At 48.0% G+C, this 19,588-nt stretch overlaps 1 protein-coding gene across 2 annotated transcripts in view; it reads left to right on the top strand.

Moving 5' to 3' along the window:
* Positions 1–19,588, top strand: part of LOC122934573 (dynein axonemal heavy chain 5-like) — a 266,469-nt gene that overhangs the window by 42,223 nt on the left and 204,658 nt on the right. For both annotated transcript variants that reach the window (XM_044290144.1, XM_044290145.1), the window contains exon 13: positions 2,192–2,348. In XM_044290144.1, the coding sequence (XP_044146079.1) occupies positions 2,192–2,348 (157 nt within the window). The remainder of the gene's footprint in view (positions 1–2,191; positions 2,349–19,588) is intronic.

Below are 19,588 nucleotides of genomic sequence, written 5' to 3' on the forward strand. Positions count from 1 at the left end.
GCAGTGCAGAGTATCGCAGCTTTACCCTGTTCACCTGAATAGGATGAATCTGCAATACCCTACCCCATCACTAAGTAGAGATGGACGGCCACATGTAAACAATGAAGAGGTTGCTGTGCTGGCCCGAGCGATACGGCTTCTTCAAACAGTTGATTGGTGGTGGTGCCAAGAGCCGGACCCCACTGACTTCATATTGGTGGCCTATGCTAAGGATAGGCCATCGGAATCCTGAACATAGAAAACACTTATAACTAAGGGCAGACTATTCTAAGTACATGTCTTGTATGCCTCTGTATAAAATGCACTTGATATTCTGTCAGTGTGTTTACAGGGGTATTCAAGGATTTAAATACTGATGGCATATCCTCGGGATAAGCCATGAGTATCTGATCGGCTTCAAAGTGGATAGAACTTGTGCCAGAGCAACTCAGGAATAGTTGATCGTACCAGGGTGCAGGCTGTTTGATAGACCCCCACAGATCATATATTAATGGCCTATACTAAAGAGTGGCAATAAATATTAAAATCCTGAAATATGCCTTAAATATCAGAGATATTCTATTAATTACTGAAATAAAAGAACATTAAGAAGAGAAAGCAGATTCGGGCCATAGACGGTATACAAAAGTGTATAAAGTTAAATAAAACTAGAAAGTAGCTGAACGCCATGTTCTAGCAGACAAAAGGCCCCTCTTAGTCCCTCCAATGTTCCCCTCCAAAAATGTACTAATTTAAAAAACCAAAACACATGCTGTCAATCAATGACCCCGTCCCCCAGCTGTGATCTTTCAATTCTTGGACTGGAAGAGACTACATTGGGCTTTCTTGTCATTAGATACATTTCTGTACACTTTAAGCTTTATTCATACTTTGCAGCTGAGTGCAGTTTCCAGCACAAAACGGCAGTACTTTTCCCTTGTGAATGTAAACTAGTAGAGTTGCTTTGATACCACTGTGTATTGTCCATGCCTCGTTATTCATTTGAATGTTACACTACATATTGTACTGAGCTGTGTAGTTCGGGTGTCTGTTTTAGTCGTTGCATCTAGTAAAAGCAGCTAATCGTCGGGGGTGCCGGGAGTTGAACCCCTGCTGATCTTATATTGATGATGTGTCCTAAGGAAAATGGTACTTAAAGGGAACCTGTCACCAGTTTTATGGTGTCCTAACTAAGGGCAACATAAATAGGTGACTGATTCTCTTAGCAAAATGCTGGGTCACTTTCTTTAATTGACCCAGTCAATCTGCCAACATCTTGTATTGAAAAGCTCCAGCTGATAATTATGAGTCATGAATATTCATGAGCTCCTGACTCTCCCCGTCCACCTGCTGCTGAATGACAGTTATTTTCCATATGAATTAGCAGCAGGTGGGCAGGGGAGTGGCTATTGCTCTGAATTAAATAAACGCTGGACTCACTGACATCACGCTGGACTCAAATCAGCTCATTAGCATGCGGCATGTGGCACCTTTGTGTGTATATTATGAGGTAACCATCTGTCACACTAGTAAGTGAATACATCTAAGGCACTTTTTAGTAGTTAATGATTGTATATAATTAGTTAGATTATAATCAAATATCCACATGACAGGTTCCCTTTAAGTATCAGAAATATAATGATATGATTCTATGACTCTCTGTGAGTCCATGTTTCTATTTTTTACAGTCCATTCATCAGTATTAGTTTATCATTTACAGTCTTGTTACCTATTACACGTTTGTTTTTGTCATACACTGCACATGGTTTTCATTATTAGTAGAGATGAGCGAATTTCATATTTTGAAATTCATTGATGCTTCGTTTGGTGGTAAAAGCAGAATTGCGTTATCGATTCCGTTACACAAGGACCATAACGCAATTCTATGACGGAATGCATAACGGAATGCCTTTAGAGGCATTCCATTATTCATTCAGTCATAATAGAAGTCTATGGGCTGCAAAACGGATCTGTTCCGTTTCCGTTATGCAGGAGAGTCCTCTCCTGCATAACATGAAATTCGCTCATCTCTAATTATTAGTATTATTTTTATGCTTTGCATTCATTTTTATAGCCTTAGTAAAAACGCTGTAGACTAAATGTTCTCAATTCTTCACATGTAAGACATTTCAAGCAGAACACAACATGTTATTTGCAGACAGGCCTGTATATTATTCATTTACTGGATTTCATATGTGCTGTCTTCATCCAGATGTTTGTGGAAGACTCCTCCATGCTAAATGTCCCATCTGTGAAATGTGAAGATAGTTCTACCAAAGCTGTATCCGATTTGAAAAATGATCAACTCACACCAAATACGGAAGAAGACAAAGAAACTGGGCTTTCCAATGAGGAGAAACGCATGTTAGGTAGGTATTAGCAGGTTTAAACAATGAATCGATCATAATGTTAAGGCCTTCAAAACCTCACCCATAGATGTTCAATCTGATGAGCTCAAGACTTCCTCTTAACAATTCATAAAAGCACAGTTCACATTGTTATGCCACACTTTTATAAAACTGAAGCTGTCTTGTGACTGCCATTTAGCCATGACATTAGGGCTCATGCACATAGTTGCTTTAATATGGTGTCTATAAGATCAGATTTCATATGTATGGAGATATTCTCCCCTAGAATCTTTCTTATTTCTCTGTCCACCTTGGATGCACATGCACAATTCCATCCTTTATCTGTCTCCTGAGTTGTAATAGGGAGAATTGCAGCAGAAAGGACATGCCCCCTGAGCTGGCAGCTTAAAGAAGTTGTCTCACTTCAGCAAGTGGCATTTATTATGTAGAGCAAGTTAATACAAGCCACTTACTAATGTATTGCGATTGTCCATATTGCTTCCTTTGCTGGCTGGATTCACTTTTCCATCACATTATACAATGCTTGTTTCCATGATTACGACCAACCTGCAATCCAGCAGTGGTGGCCGAGCTTGCACACCATAGGAAAAAGCACCAGCCTATGTCCTGGCCATCAGAGAGGCAGAAACTTTTTACTATAGTGTATGACCATCACAACTATCATCGATGGATTGCAGAGTGGTGGTAACCATGTAAACCAGCTGTCATGGTCTTACCTTCTCACTGTTCTCCTTCGTTTGACATGTGCTGGCGGCCATCTTGGTTTCTGGGTTTATTGTAGCCTCCCACCCTGCGGCTCCTCCTTCCCACTGGGAGGAGCTGGATGCCTAGCTCATATATATAGAAGGTCTGTGGCTTCAGTTCCTTGCTTGGTCCTCCTGTGTGCACATGCTTCAAAGACTGCTGCTGCTTCTGGTTCCTGATCCTGGCCTCGTCTGACTACCCCGTTGGTTCCCGATCCTGGCTTCGTCTGACTACCCCGTTGGTTCCTGATCCTGGCTACGTCTGACTACCCTCCTGGTTCCTGACCTCCGTCTACGCAAGACCCTGCTTCAGTTTAGCCATCCGTTTGGACTTTAGCTACGGCTTGATTTTCAATAAAGCCTTCTTATTCCACCTATCTCTTGTTGTACGTCTGGTTCATGGTTCCATGACATTAGGACCAAGCCATGAATTCTGACGGTACAGGGCCATCCTCGCTACCTACGCTGGTTGCCAGACTTGATCAGCAGGATCACCTGTTGGGTCGGTTCGCTGTGGCGTTGCAAACCCTGCTTGAACGCACGGCTCATTTAGCTTCCGTTGCCGATGGGTCGGTTGTCGCTCCTGGGCCCGCTCCTACTGCCGCTCCGGTTGTTGCGCCAGAGTCTACCCCGACACCTGTTGCTGCGCCTGCGGTGTTTCGGGGTATGACCGGTTCTGCCCCCCTTCCACAGCGCTTTGGGGGAGAGCCAACTCAGTGCCGAGGTTTCCTTAACCAGGTGGGCATTTATTTCGAGTTGCTGCCACATGCCTTTCCTACTGAGAGATCAAAGGTGGGCTTCTTGATCTCGCTGCTCTCGGACAAGGCCTTGGCCTGGGCCAGCCCTTTATGGGAGAACAACAATCCGGTGGTTGCCGAGTTTTCCGGTTTTGTTGCTTCTCTTCGGAAGGTATTCGATGTGCCGGCTCGTGCTGCCTCTGCTGCGAAGCTCCTTATGTCCATCAGACAGGGTTCACGATCCGTAGCTGAATACGCCATTGAGTTTCGTACCCTGGCAGCAGAGGTGGGCTGGAATAATGAGGCTCTGGTCGCTGCTTTCTCTCATGGTCTCTCGGATGCCTTGAAGGATGAGATTGCAACCCAAGGACCTACCAGTGGAGCTCGAGTCCCTTATTTCTTTCCTGATTTTGATTGACACCAGACTCAGGGAGAGACCTTCCTTTAAGGAGAGCCTGCGGAGGCCTTCTAACAGATTGGCGCCTACGTTTGCTGTCCCACCCGTGCCTCCCTCTCCTCCCACGCCTCCTGGGGATGACTGGTCTGGGGGTCAACCCATGCAGCTGGGGGTTGCTCGCCTGTCCGAGGGGGAGAGGGTACTCCGGAGACGCGAGGGCCGATGCATGTACTGTGGTCTCGGTGGGCATTTTCGGTTGGCATGCCCGAACCGTCCGGGAAACGCTCGCACCTGAGATCCTGTCGGGGGCAGATCTTGGGTGGAGTCTCCTCGTCCCCGGTTTCCCGTGTTGACAAACCACTGATTACTGTTGTCCTCTCCTGGGTCGGGGGCTCGGTGACGACCCAGGCGTTGGTGGACTCTGGTGCTGGTGGCTTGTTCATTGATAGTGTGTTCGCCTGCCGCCAATTCCATTCCTCTGCAGCCTCGAGGTTCCCCACTGGCTCTTGAGGCGATAGACGGCAGACCCCTTCTGCCGCCACACGTGACTCAGGAGACCCTTCCAGTGGGGATGGCCATTGGTGCCGTTCACAGAGAGTCGGTCTGTCTCCAGGTTATTTCGTCTCCACACTACTCGGTGGTCTTGGGGTACCCCTGGCTCCAGAAGCATAATCCGACTTTCGATTGGAGATCGGCCGAGATCCTCTCGTGGTCACCGCAGTGTGGGGCTAGTTGCATCCATGGGCCTGTCAAGTTGCTGTGTACTTCCTCGGACTCTCTGTTGCCTCCTGAATACGAGGAGTACCGGGATGTATTCGATAAGGTGCGTGCGGTTGCCCTACCTCCGCACCGCCCATACGATTGTGCCATAGAGTTACAATCTGGTGCCGTTCCTCCTCGTGGCAAAGTCTATCCACTGTCGGTAGCGGAGAATGAGGCCATGGAGGAGTACGTGAGGGAGGCGCTTTCACGCGGACACATTCGCAAATCCTCGTCCCCGGCAGGGGCTGGATTTTTCTTTGTGAAAAAGAAGGGCGGTGAGTTGAGGCCTTGCATCGACTACAGGGGTCTCAATCGCATCACGATCAAGAACGCTTACCCGATACCCTTGATTTCCGAGCTGTTCGATCGCCTCAAAGGGGCCACGGTCTTTACCAAACTCGACCTGAGGGCGGCATATAACCTGGTAAGGATCAAGGCGGGCGATGAGTGGAAGACCGCGTTTAACACCAGGACCGGTCATTATGAATCCTTGGTTATGCCCTTTGGGTTGTGCAATGCGCCCGCAGTCTTCCAGGAATTCATCAACGATGTTTTCCGTGACCTGTTGCAGCAGTGTGTGGTGGTCTATTTGGATGACATCTTGGTATATTCTGCATCCATGGAGGCCCACATTCTGGATGTCAGACGAGTGTTGCAACGCTTACGAGAGAACAAGCTGTTCGGTAAGCTTGAGAAATGCGAATTTCACCGATCCCAGGTAACCTTCTTAGGTTACATCATTTCCGCTGAGGGGTTCTCCATGGATCCTGAGAAGGTTTCGGCTGTCTTACAGTGGCCCCAGCCCAGTGGGCTTCGTGCCCTGCAGCGCTTTTTGGGCTTCGCCAATTATTATCGGAAGTTCATCAGGGACTTTTCCATGCTAGCCAAGCCTCTCACGGATCTGACCAGGAAGGGCAGTAATCCTCAGGTCTGGCCGCTCGAGGCCATCCGAGCTTTTGAGGCTCTAAAGTCCGCCTTTGTGTCGGCTCCGATTCTGTCGCATCCCAACCCTGGGTTGCCTTTTGTCCTCGAGGTGGACGCGTCTGAGACGGGAGTAGGCGCCCTCCTGTCTCAGCGTAGAACACCAGAGGGTCCTCTGCTTCCTTGTGGGTTTTACTCCCGGAAACTGTCTTCCGCGGAGTGCAACTATCAGATTGGTGACAGGGAGTTATTGGCCATCGTGCAGGCCCTTAAAGAATGGAGGCACTTGCTCGAGGGCTCGGTGGTTCCGGTTCTCATCCTGACGGACCACAAGAATCTGACCTACCTCTCTGAGGCCAAGAGATTGACACCACGTCAGGCCAGATGGGCTCTGTTCTTGTCACGTTTTAATTACGTGGTCTCCTACCTACCCGGCTCCAAGAACATCAGAGCGGATGCCTTATCACGGCAGTACTCCGAGCTGTCCGGGGAGGAGTCGATTCCGACTACGGTCATACCCCCGAATCAGATCCTGGCTGCTATTCGCACCAGCCTGACCTCTCCTCTGGGTGAGCAGATTTTGGCGGCTCAATCTGGTGCTCCCTCTGGGAGACCCAACGGCAGATGTTTTGTGCCTGAGGAGTTGCGCACTCGGTTGTTGCGAACCTACCATAACTCCAAGGCCGCGGGGCACCCTGGAAAGAATCAGCTGTCCTGGGCGGTTTCACGTCTGTTCTGGTGGCCTTCTCTACGTTCCGACATCGCCGCATATGTAGCGGCATGCTCCGTTTGTGCCCAGAGTAAGTCCCCTCGGCACCTTCCGTTGGGCCTTTTGCAACCCATAGCCACCGGGGAGCGTCCATGGTCACACCTGGGGATGGATTTCATTGTGGACCTTCCTGCATCCCGAGGCCATACGGTCATTCTCATGATTGTGGATCGGTTTTCCAAAATGTGCCACTGTGTTCCTCTCAAGAAGTTACCCTCTGCACAAGAGTTGGCCTCGATTTTTGCCAGGGAGGTCTTCCGGTTGCACGGTTTGCCCAAGGAGATTGTGTCGGATCGGGGGAGTCAGTTTGTGTCCAGGTTCTGGCGCGCCTTTTGCTCCCAGTTGGGGATTCATCTCTCTTTCTCCTCGGCCTACCACCCTCAGTCCAATGGGGCCGCAGAACGATCCAATCAGGCCTTGGAGCAATTCCTTCGTTGCTATGTCTCCGATCACCAAGACAATTGGGTTGACCTCCTGCCTTGGGCTGAGTTTGCCAGGAACACGGCGGTGAACTCTTCCTCTGGGACGTCTCCCTTCATGGCCAATTATGGGTTCCAACCTGCCGTGTTACCGGAGGTATTCTCTCCCCAGGATACTCCGGCTGTGGAGGATCACCTTTCCGTCCTACGTACTTCTTGGGTACAGATCCAGAGGTCCCTTGAGGTCTCTGCGCAACGCCAGAGACTCCAGGCTAATCGCAGACGAGCGCCCGCTCCTTCCTACCAGGTCGGAGACCGTGTATGGTTGTCCACCCGCAACCTCAACCTTCGAGTGCCCACTCCCAAGCTGGCGCCTCGCTTTGTTGGTCCCTTCCGAGTGCTTCACAGGGTAAACCCGGTAGCCTATGCCCTTGCGCTTCCTCCTGGCATGCGGATCTCCAACGTGTTTCATGTCTCCCTGTTGAAGCCATTGGTGTGTAATCGTTTCACTTCCTCGGTTCCTCGGCCCCGTCCGGTCCAAGTGGGCAATCGTGAGGAATATGAGGTGAGCAATATCCTGGACTCACGCCTGGTCCGCGGTCGGTTGCAGTTTTTGGTCCATTGGCGTGGTTATGGTCCAGAGGAGCGTTCCTGGGTTCCCTCCACAGATGTCCATGCTCCTGCGTTGCTCCGAGCCTTCCACGCACGCTTCCCTCTGAAACCGTTCCTTACTCCGCGGAGGAGGGGCCCTTGAGGGGGAGGTACTGTCATGGTCTTACCTTCTCACTGTTCTCCTTCGTTTGACATGTGCTGGCGGCCATCTTGGTTTCTGGGTTTATTGTAGCCTCCCACCCTGCGGCTCCTCCTTCCCACTGGGAGGAGCTGGATGCCTAGCTCATATATATAGAAGGTCTGTGGCTTCAGTTCCTTGCTTGGTCCTCCTGTGTGCACATGCTTCAAAGACTGCTGCTGCTTCTGGTTCCTGATCCTGGCCTCGTCTGACTACCCCGTTGGTTCCCGATCCTGGCTTCGTCTGACTACCCCGTTGGTTCCTGATCCTGGCTACGTCTGACTACCCTCCTGGTTCCTGACCTCCGTCTACGCAAGACCCTGCTTCAGTTTAGCCATCCGTTTGGACTTTAGCTACGGCTTGATTTTCAATAAAGCCTTCTTATTCCACCTATCTCTGTTGTACGTCTGGTTCATGGTTCCATGACACCAGCACTGTATAATGTGATGGAAAAATGAATCCAGCCAGCAACAGAAGCAATATGGACAGTCACAATACTGTATATTAGTAAGTGCCTTATAATAACTCCCTCTACATAATAAATGCCACTTGCTGAAGTGAGACAACCCCTTTAGCATTAATCTAGTAGAACAAATAGAAAGATGAATGGGGAGAGCTCAGGATGCCTGTGAGCTACAGGGCTGGTTCTAGCTCTGTTACAACGAGATTGTCATGTACTATATCATTTCTGGTTTTAAATTTTTACATTAATCATGACATGACCCCTTTAAGTAATGAACCCTTTTGGGATGTCGGGAAGGGGTTACAGGGGTTTTATATTGATGACCTGTCCTTAGGATAGATCATCCATATTTGATTGGCAGGGGTCTGACTCCCAGCACCCCTGATGATCAGCTGTTTGAAGTGAAGACGGCTCTCCATGCATGCGCTACTTCCCCTACATCATCTTGGAAGTGCAGTGTAATTTCAAGTCCTCGCTCCATTCACTTGAATGTACTTGTAATTACCCTACACTGCTGCGCTGTGTAATAAAGAGGAAGCAGCACTCATATGGTGCGCCTCCTCCTCTTCAAACAGCTGATCGGTGTGGGTCCTGGGTGTTAGACCCCCTGCTGATCAGATTGAGGATAGATCAATATAAATCCCCTGCAAAACCTCATTAAAGGCTAATTACAGCTATTTATAAGGCTTCATTACTAAGAGATGCTGATGACAGCATTTTGTGTCCCTTCTGATTTCTGTCAGATGCCATTTTATCACGGGGCAAGGTATGCATTATTCACATTATTAGCCTCATACCATCACTTGTACGTGTAGTACAGCCTCAATCTTTGGCTGTATAGCTTCCAGCAAACATAACTTTTTCACATGTTTAATGCACATTAAAAGACATATTTAATGTCCTTTTTAACTATTGTGTCTGATTAACACTAAAGATATTTTCTTATCTCGTGTAATGAGCATATAAGTAGGGATGAGCGAACCCGAACTGTATAGTTCGGGTTCGTACCGAATTTTGGGGTGTCCGTGACACGGACCCGAACCCGGACATTTTCGTAAAAGTCCGGGTTCGGGTTCGGTGTTCGTCGCTTTCTTCGCGCTTTTGTGACGCTTTCTTGGCGCTTTTTGAAAGGCTGCAAAGCAGCCAATCAACAAGCGTCATACTACTTGCCCCAAGAGGCCATCACAGCCATGCCTACTATTGGCATGGCTGTGATTGGCCAGAGCACCATGTGACCCAGCCTCTATTTAAGCTGGAGTCACATAGCGCCGCCCGTCACTCTGCTCTGATTAGCGTAGGGAGAGGTTGCGGCTGCGACAGTAGGGTGAGATTAGGCAGATTAACTCCTCCAAAGGACTTGATTAACTGATCGATCTGCAGCTGTGGATCATTGAGCTGCTGATCCTCAATTGCTCACTGTTTTTAGGCTGCACAGACCGTTTGTCAGTCTCATTTTTCTGGGGTGATCGGCGGCCATTTTGTGTCTTGTGGTGCGCCAGCACAAGCTGCGACCAAGTGCATTTAACCCTCAATGGTGTGGTTGTTTTTTGGCTAAAGCCTACATCAGGGTGAAGCTGTGACACCAAGTGCATTTAACCAGCAATAGTCTGTTCATTTTTTGGCCATATACAAAATCAGGGGCAAGCTGCGCCTGTCACCAAGTGCATTTAACCCTCAATGGTGTGGTTGTTTTTTGGCTAAAGCCTACATCAGGGTGAAGCTGTCACACCAAGTGCATTTAACCAGCAATAGTCTGTTCATTTTTTGGCCATATACAAAATCAGGGGCAAGCTGCGCCTGTCACCAAGTGCATTTAACCCTCAATGGTGTGGTTGTTTTTTGGCTAAAGCCTACATCAGGGTGAAGCTGTCACACCAAGTGCATTTAACCAGCAATAGTCTGTTCATTTTTTGGCCATATACAAAATCAGGGGCAAGCTGCGCCTGTCACCAAGTGCATTTAACCCTCAATGGTGTGGTTGTTTTTTGGCTAAAGCCTACATCAGGGTGAAGCTGTCACACCAAGTGCATTTAACCAGCAATAGTCTGTTCATTTTTTGGCCATATCCCAGTCTAATTCTGTCACTAAATCCATACCGGTCACCCAGCGCCTAAATACTAGGCCTCAAATTTATATCCAGCTAAATCTGTCCCTAGTGCTGTAGCTGGGCGAGTTATTTAGTGTCCGTTCAAGCACATTTCTTGTTCTGGGTTGAAATACAATTCCCAATTTAGCAATTTCATAATTTAGTGGTTCCTGCTATATCAGAGCTCTTTGAAATCTATCCCAAAAAGGGTATATAATATTGAAGGTGCACATAGGGTCATTCAGAGTAACTTCACACACACCCGCTACTGTGTATTTCCAAGTCTAATTCTGTCACTAAATCCATACCGGTGACCCAGCGCCTAAATACTAGGCCTCAAATTTAATTCCCTCTAAATCTCTCGTTACCCACCGCTGTACTGTTGTTGCTGGGCAAGATATTTAGTGTCCGTCAAAGCACATTTTTTGTTCTGGGTTGAAGTACAATTCCCAATTTAGCAATTTCATAATTTAGTGGTTTCTGCTATATCAGAGCTATTTGAAATCTATCCCAAAAAGGGTATATAATATTGAAGGTGCACATAGGGTCATTCAGAATAACTTCACACACACCCGCTACTGTGTATTTCCAAGTCTAATTCTGTCACTAAACCCATACCTGTCACCCAGCGCCTAAATACTAGGCCTCAAATTTAAATCCCTCTAAATCTCTCGTTACCGTTGTCCTGTTGTAGCTGGGAAAGTTATTTAGTGCCCGTCAAAGCACATTTTTTGTTCTGGGTTGAAGTACAATTCCCAATTTAGCGATTTCATAATTTAGTGGTTCCTGCTATATCAGAGCTATTTGAAATCTATCCCAAAAAGGGTATATAATATTGAAGGTGCACATAGGGTCATTCAGAATAACTTCACACACACCCGCTACTGTGTATTTCCAAGTCTAATTCTGTCACTAAATCCATACCGGTGACCCAGCGCCTAAATACTAGGCCTCAAATTTAATTCCCTCTAAATCTCTCGTTACCCACCGCTGTACTGTTGTTGCTGGGCAAGATATTTAGTGTCCGTCAAAGCACATTTTTTGTTCTGGGTTGAAGTACAATTCCCAATTTAGCAATTTCATAATTTAGTGGTTTCTGCTATATCAGAGCTATTTGAAATCTATCCCTAAAAGGGTATATAATATTGAAGGTGCACATAGGGTCATTCAGAATAACTTCACACACACCCGCTACTGTGTATTTCCAAGTCTAATTCTGTCACTAAACCCATACCTGTCACCCAGCGCCTAAATACTAGGCCTCAAATTTATATCCAGCTAAATCTGTCCCTAGTGCTGTAGCTGGGCGAGTTATTTAGTGTCCGTTCAAGCACATTTCTTGTTCTGGGTTGAAATACAATTCCCAATTTAGCAATTTCATAATTTAGTGGTTCCTGCTATATCAGAGCTCTTTGAAATCTATCCCAAAAAGGGTATATAATATTGAAGGTGCACATAGGGTCATTCAGAGTAACTTCACACACACCCGCTACTGTGTATTTCCAAGTCTAATTCTGTCACTAAATCCATACCGGTGACCCAGCGCCTAAATACTAGGCCTCAAATTTAATTCCCTCTAAATCTCTCGTTACCCACCGCTGTACTGTTGTTGCTGGGCAAGATATTTAGTGTCCGTCAAAGCACATTTTTTGTTCTGGGTTGAAGTACAATTCCCAATTTAGCAATTTCATAATTTAGTGGTTTCTGCTATATCAGAGCTATTTGAAATCTATCCCAAAAAGGGTATATAATATTGAAGGTGCACATAGGGTCATTCAGAATAACTTCACACACACCCGCTACTGTGTATTTCCAAGTCTAATTCTGTCACTAAACCCATACCTGTCACCCAGCGCCTAAATACTAGGCCTCAAATTTAAATCCCTCTAAATCTCTCGTTACCGTTGTCCTGTTGTAGCTGGGAAAGTTATTTAGTGCCCGTCAAAGCACATTTTTTGTTCTGGGTTGAAGTACAATTCCCAATTTAGCAATTTCATAATTTAGTGGTTCCTGCTATATCAGAGCTATTTGAAATCTATCCCAAAAAGGGTATATAATATTGAAGGTGCACATAGGGTCATTCAGAATAACTTCACACACACCCGCTACTGTGTATTTCCAAGTCTAATTCTGTCACTAAATCCATACCGGTGACCCAGCGCCTAAATACTAGGCCTCAAATTTAATTCCCTCTAAATCTCTCGTTACCCACCGCTGTACTGTTGTTGCTGGGCAAGATATTTAGTGTCCGTCAAAGCACATTTTTTGTTCTGGGTTGAAGTACAATTCCCAATTTAGCAATTTCATAATTTAGTGGTTTCTGCTATATCAGAGCTATTTGAAATCTATCCCAAAAAGGGTATATAATATTGAAGGTGCACATAGGGTCATTCAGAATAACTTCACACACACCCGCTACTGTGTATTTCCAAGTCTAATTCTGTCACTAAACCCATACCTGTCACCCAGCGCCTAAATACTAGGCCTCAAATTTAAATCCCTCTAAATCTCTCGTTACCGTTGTCCTGTTGTAGCTGGGAAAGTTATTTAGTGCCCGTCAAAGCACATTTTTTGTTCTGGGTTGAAGTACAATTCCCAATTTAGCAATTTCATAATTTAGTGGTTCCTGCTATATCAGAGCTATTTGAAATCTATCCCAAAAAGGGTATATAATATTGAAGGTGCACATAGGGTCATTCAGAATAACTTCACACACACCCGCTACTGTGTATTTCCAAGTCTAATTCTGTCACTAAATCCATACCGGTGACCCAGCGCCTAAATACTAGGCCTCAAATTTAATTCCCTCTAAATCTCTCGTTACCCACCGCTGTACTGTTGTTGCTGGGCAAGATATTTAGTGTCCGTCAAAGCACATTTTTTGTTCTGGGTTGAAGTACAATTCCCAATTTAGCAATTTCATAATTTAGTGGTTTCTGCTATATCAGAGCTATTTGAAATCTATCCCTAAAAGGGTATATAATATTGAAGGTGCACATAGGGTCATTCAGAATAACTTCACACACACCCGCTACTGTGTATTTCCAAGTCTAATTCTGTCACTAAATCCATACCGGTGACCCAGCGCCTAAATACTAGGCCTCAAATTTAATTCCCTCTAAATCTCTCGTTACCCACCGTTGTACTGTTGTTGCTGGGCAAGATATTTAGTGTCCGTCAAAGCACATTTTTTGTTCTGGGTTGAAGTACAATTCCCAATTTAGCAATTTCATAATTTAGTGGTTTCTGCTATATCAGAGCTATTTGAAATCTATCCCTAAAAGGGTATATAATATTCAAGGTGCACATTGGGTCATTCAGAATAACTTCACACACACACGCTTCTGTGCATTTCCAAGTCTAATTCTGTCACTAAATCCATACCGGTCACCCAGCGCCTAAATACTAGGCCTCAAATTTATATCCCGCTGAATTTGAATACAATACATTGGGCCAAATAATATATTTGTTGTTGTGGTGAACCATAACAATGAGAAAAACATCTAGTAAGGGACGCGGACGTGGACATGGTCGTGGTGGTGTTAGTGGACCCTCTGGTGCTGGGAGAGGACGTGGCCGTTCTGCCACATCCACACGTCCTAGTGTACCAACTACCTCAGGTCCCAGTAGCCGCCAGAATTTACAGCGATATATGGTGGGGCCCAATGCCGTTCTAAGGATGGTAAGGCCTGAGCAGGTACAGGCATTAGTCAATTGGGTGGCCGACAGTGGATCCAGCACGTTCACATTATCTCCCACCCAGTCTTCTGCAGAAAGCGCACAGATGGCGCCTGAAAACCAACCCCATCAGTCTGTCACATCACCCCCATGCATACCAGGGAAACTGTCTCAGCCTCAAGTTATGCAGCAGTCTCTTATGCTGTTTGAAGACTCCGCTGGCAGGGTTTCCCAAGGGCATCCACCTAGCCCTTCCCCAGCGGTGAAAGACATAGAATGCACTGACGCACAACCACTTATGTTTCCTGATGATGAGGACATGGGAATACCACCTCAGCATGTCTCTGATGATGACGAAACACAGGTGCCAACTGCTGCGTCTTTCTGCAGTGTGCAGACTGAACAGGAGGTCAGGGATCAAGACTGGGTGGAAGACGATGCAGGGGACGATGAGGTCCTAGACCCCACATGGAATGAAGGTCGTGCCACTGACTTTCACAGTTCGGAGGAAGAGGCAGTGGTGAGACCGAGCCAACAGCGTAGCAAAAGAGGGAGCAGTGGGCAAAAGCAGAACACCCGCCGCCAAGAGACTCCGCCTGCTACTGACCGCCGCCATCTGGGACCGAGCACCCCAAAGGCAGCTTCAAGGAGTTCCCTGGCATGGCACTTCTTCAAACAATGTGCTGACGACAAGACCCGAGTGGTTTGCACGCTGTGCCATCAGAGCCTGAAGCGAGGCATTAACGTTCTGAACCTGAGCACAACCTGCATGACCAGGCACCTGCATGCAAAGCATGAACTGCAGTGGAGTAAACACCTTAAAACCAAGGAAGTCACTCAGGCTCCCCCTGCTACCTCTTCTGCTGCTGCCGCCTCGGCCTATTCTGCTGCTGCCGCCTCGGCCTCTTCCTCCGCCTCTGGAGGAACGTTGGCACCTGCCGCCCAGCAAACAGGGGATGTACCACCAACACCACCACCACCACCTCCGTCACCAAGCGTCTCAACCATGTCACACGCCAGCGTTCAGCTCTCCATCTCACAAACATTTGATAGAAAGCGTAAATTCCCACCTAGCCACCCTCGATCCCTGGCCCTGAATGCCAGCATTTCTAAACTACTGGCCTATGAAATGCTGTCATTTAGGCTGGTGGACACAGACAGCTTCAAACAGCTCATGTCGCTTGCTGTCCCACAGTATGTTGTTCCCAGCCGGCACTACTTCTCCAAGAGAGCCGTGCCTTCCCTGCACAACCAAGTATCCGATAAAATCAAGTGTGCACTGCGCAACGCCATCTGTAGCAAGGTCCACCTAACCACAGATACGTGGACCAGTAAGCACGGCCAGGGACGCTATATCTCCCTAACTGCACACTGGGTAAATGTAGTGGCAGCTGGGCCCCAGGCGGAGAGCTGTTTGGCGCACGTCCTTCCGCCGCCAAGGATCGCAGGGCAACATTCTTTGCCTCCTGTTGCCACCTCCTCCTTCTCGGCTTCCTCCTCCTCTTCTTCCACCTGCTCATCCAGTCAGCCACACACCTTCACCACCAACTTCAGCACAGCCCGGGGTAAACGTCAGCAGGCCATTCTGAAACTCATATGTTTGGGGGACAGGCCCCACACCGCACAGGAGTTGTGGCGGGGTATAGAACAACAGACCGACGAGTGGTTGCTGCCGGTGAGCCTCAAGCCCGGCCTGGTGGTGTGTGATAATGGGCGAAATCTCGTTGCAGCTCTGGGACTAGCCAATTTGACGCACATCCCTTGCTTGGCGCATGTGCTGAATTTGGTGGTGCAGAAGTTCATTCACAACTACCCCGACATGTCAGAGCTGCTGCATAAAGTGCGGGCCGTCTGTTCGCGCTTCCGGCGTTCACATCCTGCTGCTGCTCGCCTGTCTGCGCTACAGCGTAACTTCGGCCTTCCCGCTCACCGCCTCATATGCGACGTGCCCACCAGGTGGAACTCCACCTTGCACATGCTGGACAGACTGTGCGAGCAGCAGCAGGCCATAGTGGAGTTTCAGCTGCAGCACGCACGGGTCAGTCGCACTACAGAACAGCACCACTTCACCACCAATGACTGGGCCTCCATGCGAGACCTGTGTGCCCTGTTGCGCTGTTTCGAGTACTCCACCAACATGGCCAGTGGCGATGACACCGTTATCAGCGTTACAATACCACTTCTATGTCTCCTTGAGAAAACACTTAGGGCGATGATGGAAGAGGAGGTGGCCCAGGAGGAGGAGGAGGAGGAGGAGGAAGAGGGGTCATTTTTAGCACTTTCAGGCCAGTCTCTTCGAAGTGACTCAGAGGGAGGTTTTTGGCAACAGCAGAGGCCAGGTACAAATGTGGCCAGCCAGGGCCCACTACTGGAGGACGAGGAGGACGAGGATGAGGAGGAGGTGGAGGAGGATGAGGATGAAGCATGGTCACAGCGGGGTGGCACCCAACGCAGCTCGGGTCCATCACTGGTGCGTGGCTGGGGGGAAAGGCAGGACGATGACGATACGCCTCCCACAGAGGACAGCTTGTCCTTATCCCTGGGCAGCCTGGCACACATGAGCGACTACATGCTGCAGTGCCTGCGCAACGACAGCAGAGTTGCCCACATTTTAACCTGTGCGGACTACTGGGTTGCCACCCTGCTGGATCCACGCTACAAAGACAATGTGCCCACCTTACTTCCTGCACTGGAGCGTGATAGGAAGATGCGCGAGTACAAGCGCACGTTGGTAGACACGCTACTGAGAGCATTCCCAAATGTCACAGGGGAACAAGTGGAAGCCCAAGGCCAAGGCAGAGGAGGAGCAAGAGGTCGCCAAGGCAGCTGTGTCACGGCCAGCTCCTCTGAGGGCAGGGTTAGCATGGCAGAGATGTGGAAAACTTTTGTCAACACGCCACAGCTAACTGCACCACCACCTGATACGCAACGTGTTAGCAGGAGGCAACATTTCACTAACATGGTGGAACAGTACGTGTGCACACCCCTCCACGTACTGACTGATGGTTCGGCCCCATTCAACTTCTGGGTCTCTAAATTGTCCACGTGGCCAGAGCTAGCCTTTTATGCCTTGGAGGTGCTGGCCTGCCCGGCAGCCAGCGTTTTGTCTGAACGTGTATTCAGCACGGCAGGGGGCGTCATTACAGACAAACGCAGCCGCCTGTCTACAGCCAATGTGGACAAGCTGACGTTCATAAAAATGAACCAGGCATGGATCCCACAGGACCTGTCCGTCCCTTGTCCAGATTAGACATTAACTACCTCCCCATAACCATATATTATTGGACTCCAGGGCACTTCCTCATTCAATCCTATTTTTATTTTCATTTTACCATTATATTGCGAGGCTACCCAAAGTTGAATGAACCTCTCCTCTGCCTGTGTGCTAGGCCTAAATATATGCCAATGGACTGTTGCAGTGGTGGGTGACGTGAAGCCTGATTCTCTGCTATGATATGAAGACTGATTCTCTGCTGACATGAAGCCAGATTGTCTGTTACGGGACCTTTCTCCTCTGCCTGGGTTCTGGGCCTAAATTTATGAAAATTGACTCTTACAGTGGTGGGTGACGTGAAGCCTGATTCTCTGCTATGATATGAAGACTGATTCTCTGCTGACATGAAGCCAGATTCTCTGTTACGGGACCTCTCTCCTCTGCCTGGGTGCTGGGCCTAAATTTATGACAATGGACTGTTGCAGTGGTGGCTGACGTGAAGCCTGATTCTCTGCTATGACATGCAGACTGATTCTCTGCTGTCATGAAGCCAGATTGTCTGTTACGGGACCTCTCTGCTCTGCCTGTGTGCTAGGCCTAAATATATGCCAATGGACTGTTGCAGTGGTGGCTGACGTGAAGCCTCATTCTCTGCTATGACATGCAGACTGATTCTCTGCTGTCATGAAGCCAGATTGTCTGTTACGGGACCTCTCTGCTCTGCCTGTGTGCTAGGCCTAAATATATGCCAATGGACTGTTGCAGTGGTGGGTGACGTGAAGCCTCATTCTCTGCTATGACATGCAGACTGATTCTCTGCTGACATGAAGCCAGATTGTCTGTTACGGGACCTCTCTGCTCTGCCTGTGTGCTAGGCCTAAATATATGCCAATGGACTGTTGCAGTGGTGGGTGACGTGAAGCCTCATTCTCTGCTATGACATGCAGACTGATTCTCTGCTGACATGAAGCCAGATTGTCTGTTACGGGACCTCTCTGCTCTGCCTGTGTGCTAGGCCTAAATATATGCCAATGGACTGTTGCAGTGGTGGGTGACGTGAAGCCTCATTCTCTGCTATGACATGCAGACTGATTCTCTGCTGACATGAAGCCAGATTGTCTGTTACGGGACCTCTCTGCTCTGCCTGTGTGCTAGGCCTAAATATATGCCAATGGACTGTTGCAGTGGTGGGTGACGTGAAGCCTCATTCTCTGCTATGACATGCAGACTGATTCTCTGCTGACATGAAGCCAGATTGTCTGTTACGGGACCTCTCTGCTCTGCCTGTGTGCTAGGCCTAAATATATGCCAATGGACTGTTGCAGTGGTGGGTGACGTGAAGCCTCATTCTCTGCTATGACATGCAGACTGATTCTCTGCTGACATGAAGCCAGATCCTCTGTTACGGGAGCTCTCTCCTCTGCCTGGGTGCTGGGCCTAAATTTATGACAATTGACTGTTGCAGTGGTGGGTGACGTGAAGCCTGATTCTCTGCTATGATATGAAGACTGATTCTCTGCTGACATGAAGCCAGATTGTCTGTTACGGGACCTTTCTCCTCTGCCTGGGTTCTGGGCCTAAATTTATGAAAATTGACTCTTACAGTGGTGGGTGACGTGAAGCCTGATTCTCTGCTATGATATGAAGACTGATTCTCTGCTGACATGAAGCCAGATTCTCTGTTACGGGACCTCTCTCCTCTGCCTGGGTGCTGGGTAGTGTTGAGCGCGAATATTCGAAAAGCAAATTTTTTTCGCGAATATCGCAACTTCGCGATTTCGCGAATATTTCGAATATAGTGCTATATATTCGTAAAAACGAATATTCGTTTTTTGTTTCCCCCCCCCCCCCCACAAAATTACAGTACACATATAATTGATTGTTTCCCAAAGGTCCAACAGCTCAGATCTTACTCACATTGCCTAGAAAGTGATTGAGGCGCGAATCTTCGTAAGGCGATTTTATTAGCGCACATGCGAATATCGGCACGTCCCAGAACAGAGGCAAAGGGCTTTGCATTCATACATTAGTGAATTGAGTTGCGAATCTTCGTAAGGCGATTTTATTAGCGCACATGCGAATATCTACACTTGTCCCAGAACAGAGGCAAAGGGCTTTGCATTCATACATTAGTGATTGAATTGAGCTGCGAATCTTCGTAAGGCGATTTTATTAACGCAAATGCAAATATCTACACTTGTCCCCAGAACAGAGAGGCAAAGGCCTGTGCATTCATATAGTATAGCACCATATTCGCGAAT

Source organism: Bufo gargarizans, chromosome 4, assembly GCF_014858855.1.
Source record: "Bufo gargarizans isolate SCDJY-AF-19 chromosome 4, ASM1485885v1, whole genome shotgun sequence".
NCBI lineage: Eukaryota > Metazoa > Chordata > Amphibia > Anura > Bufonidae > Bufo > Bufo gargarizans.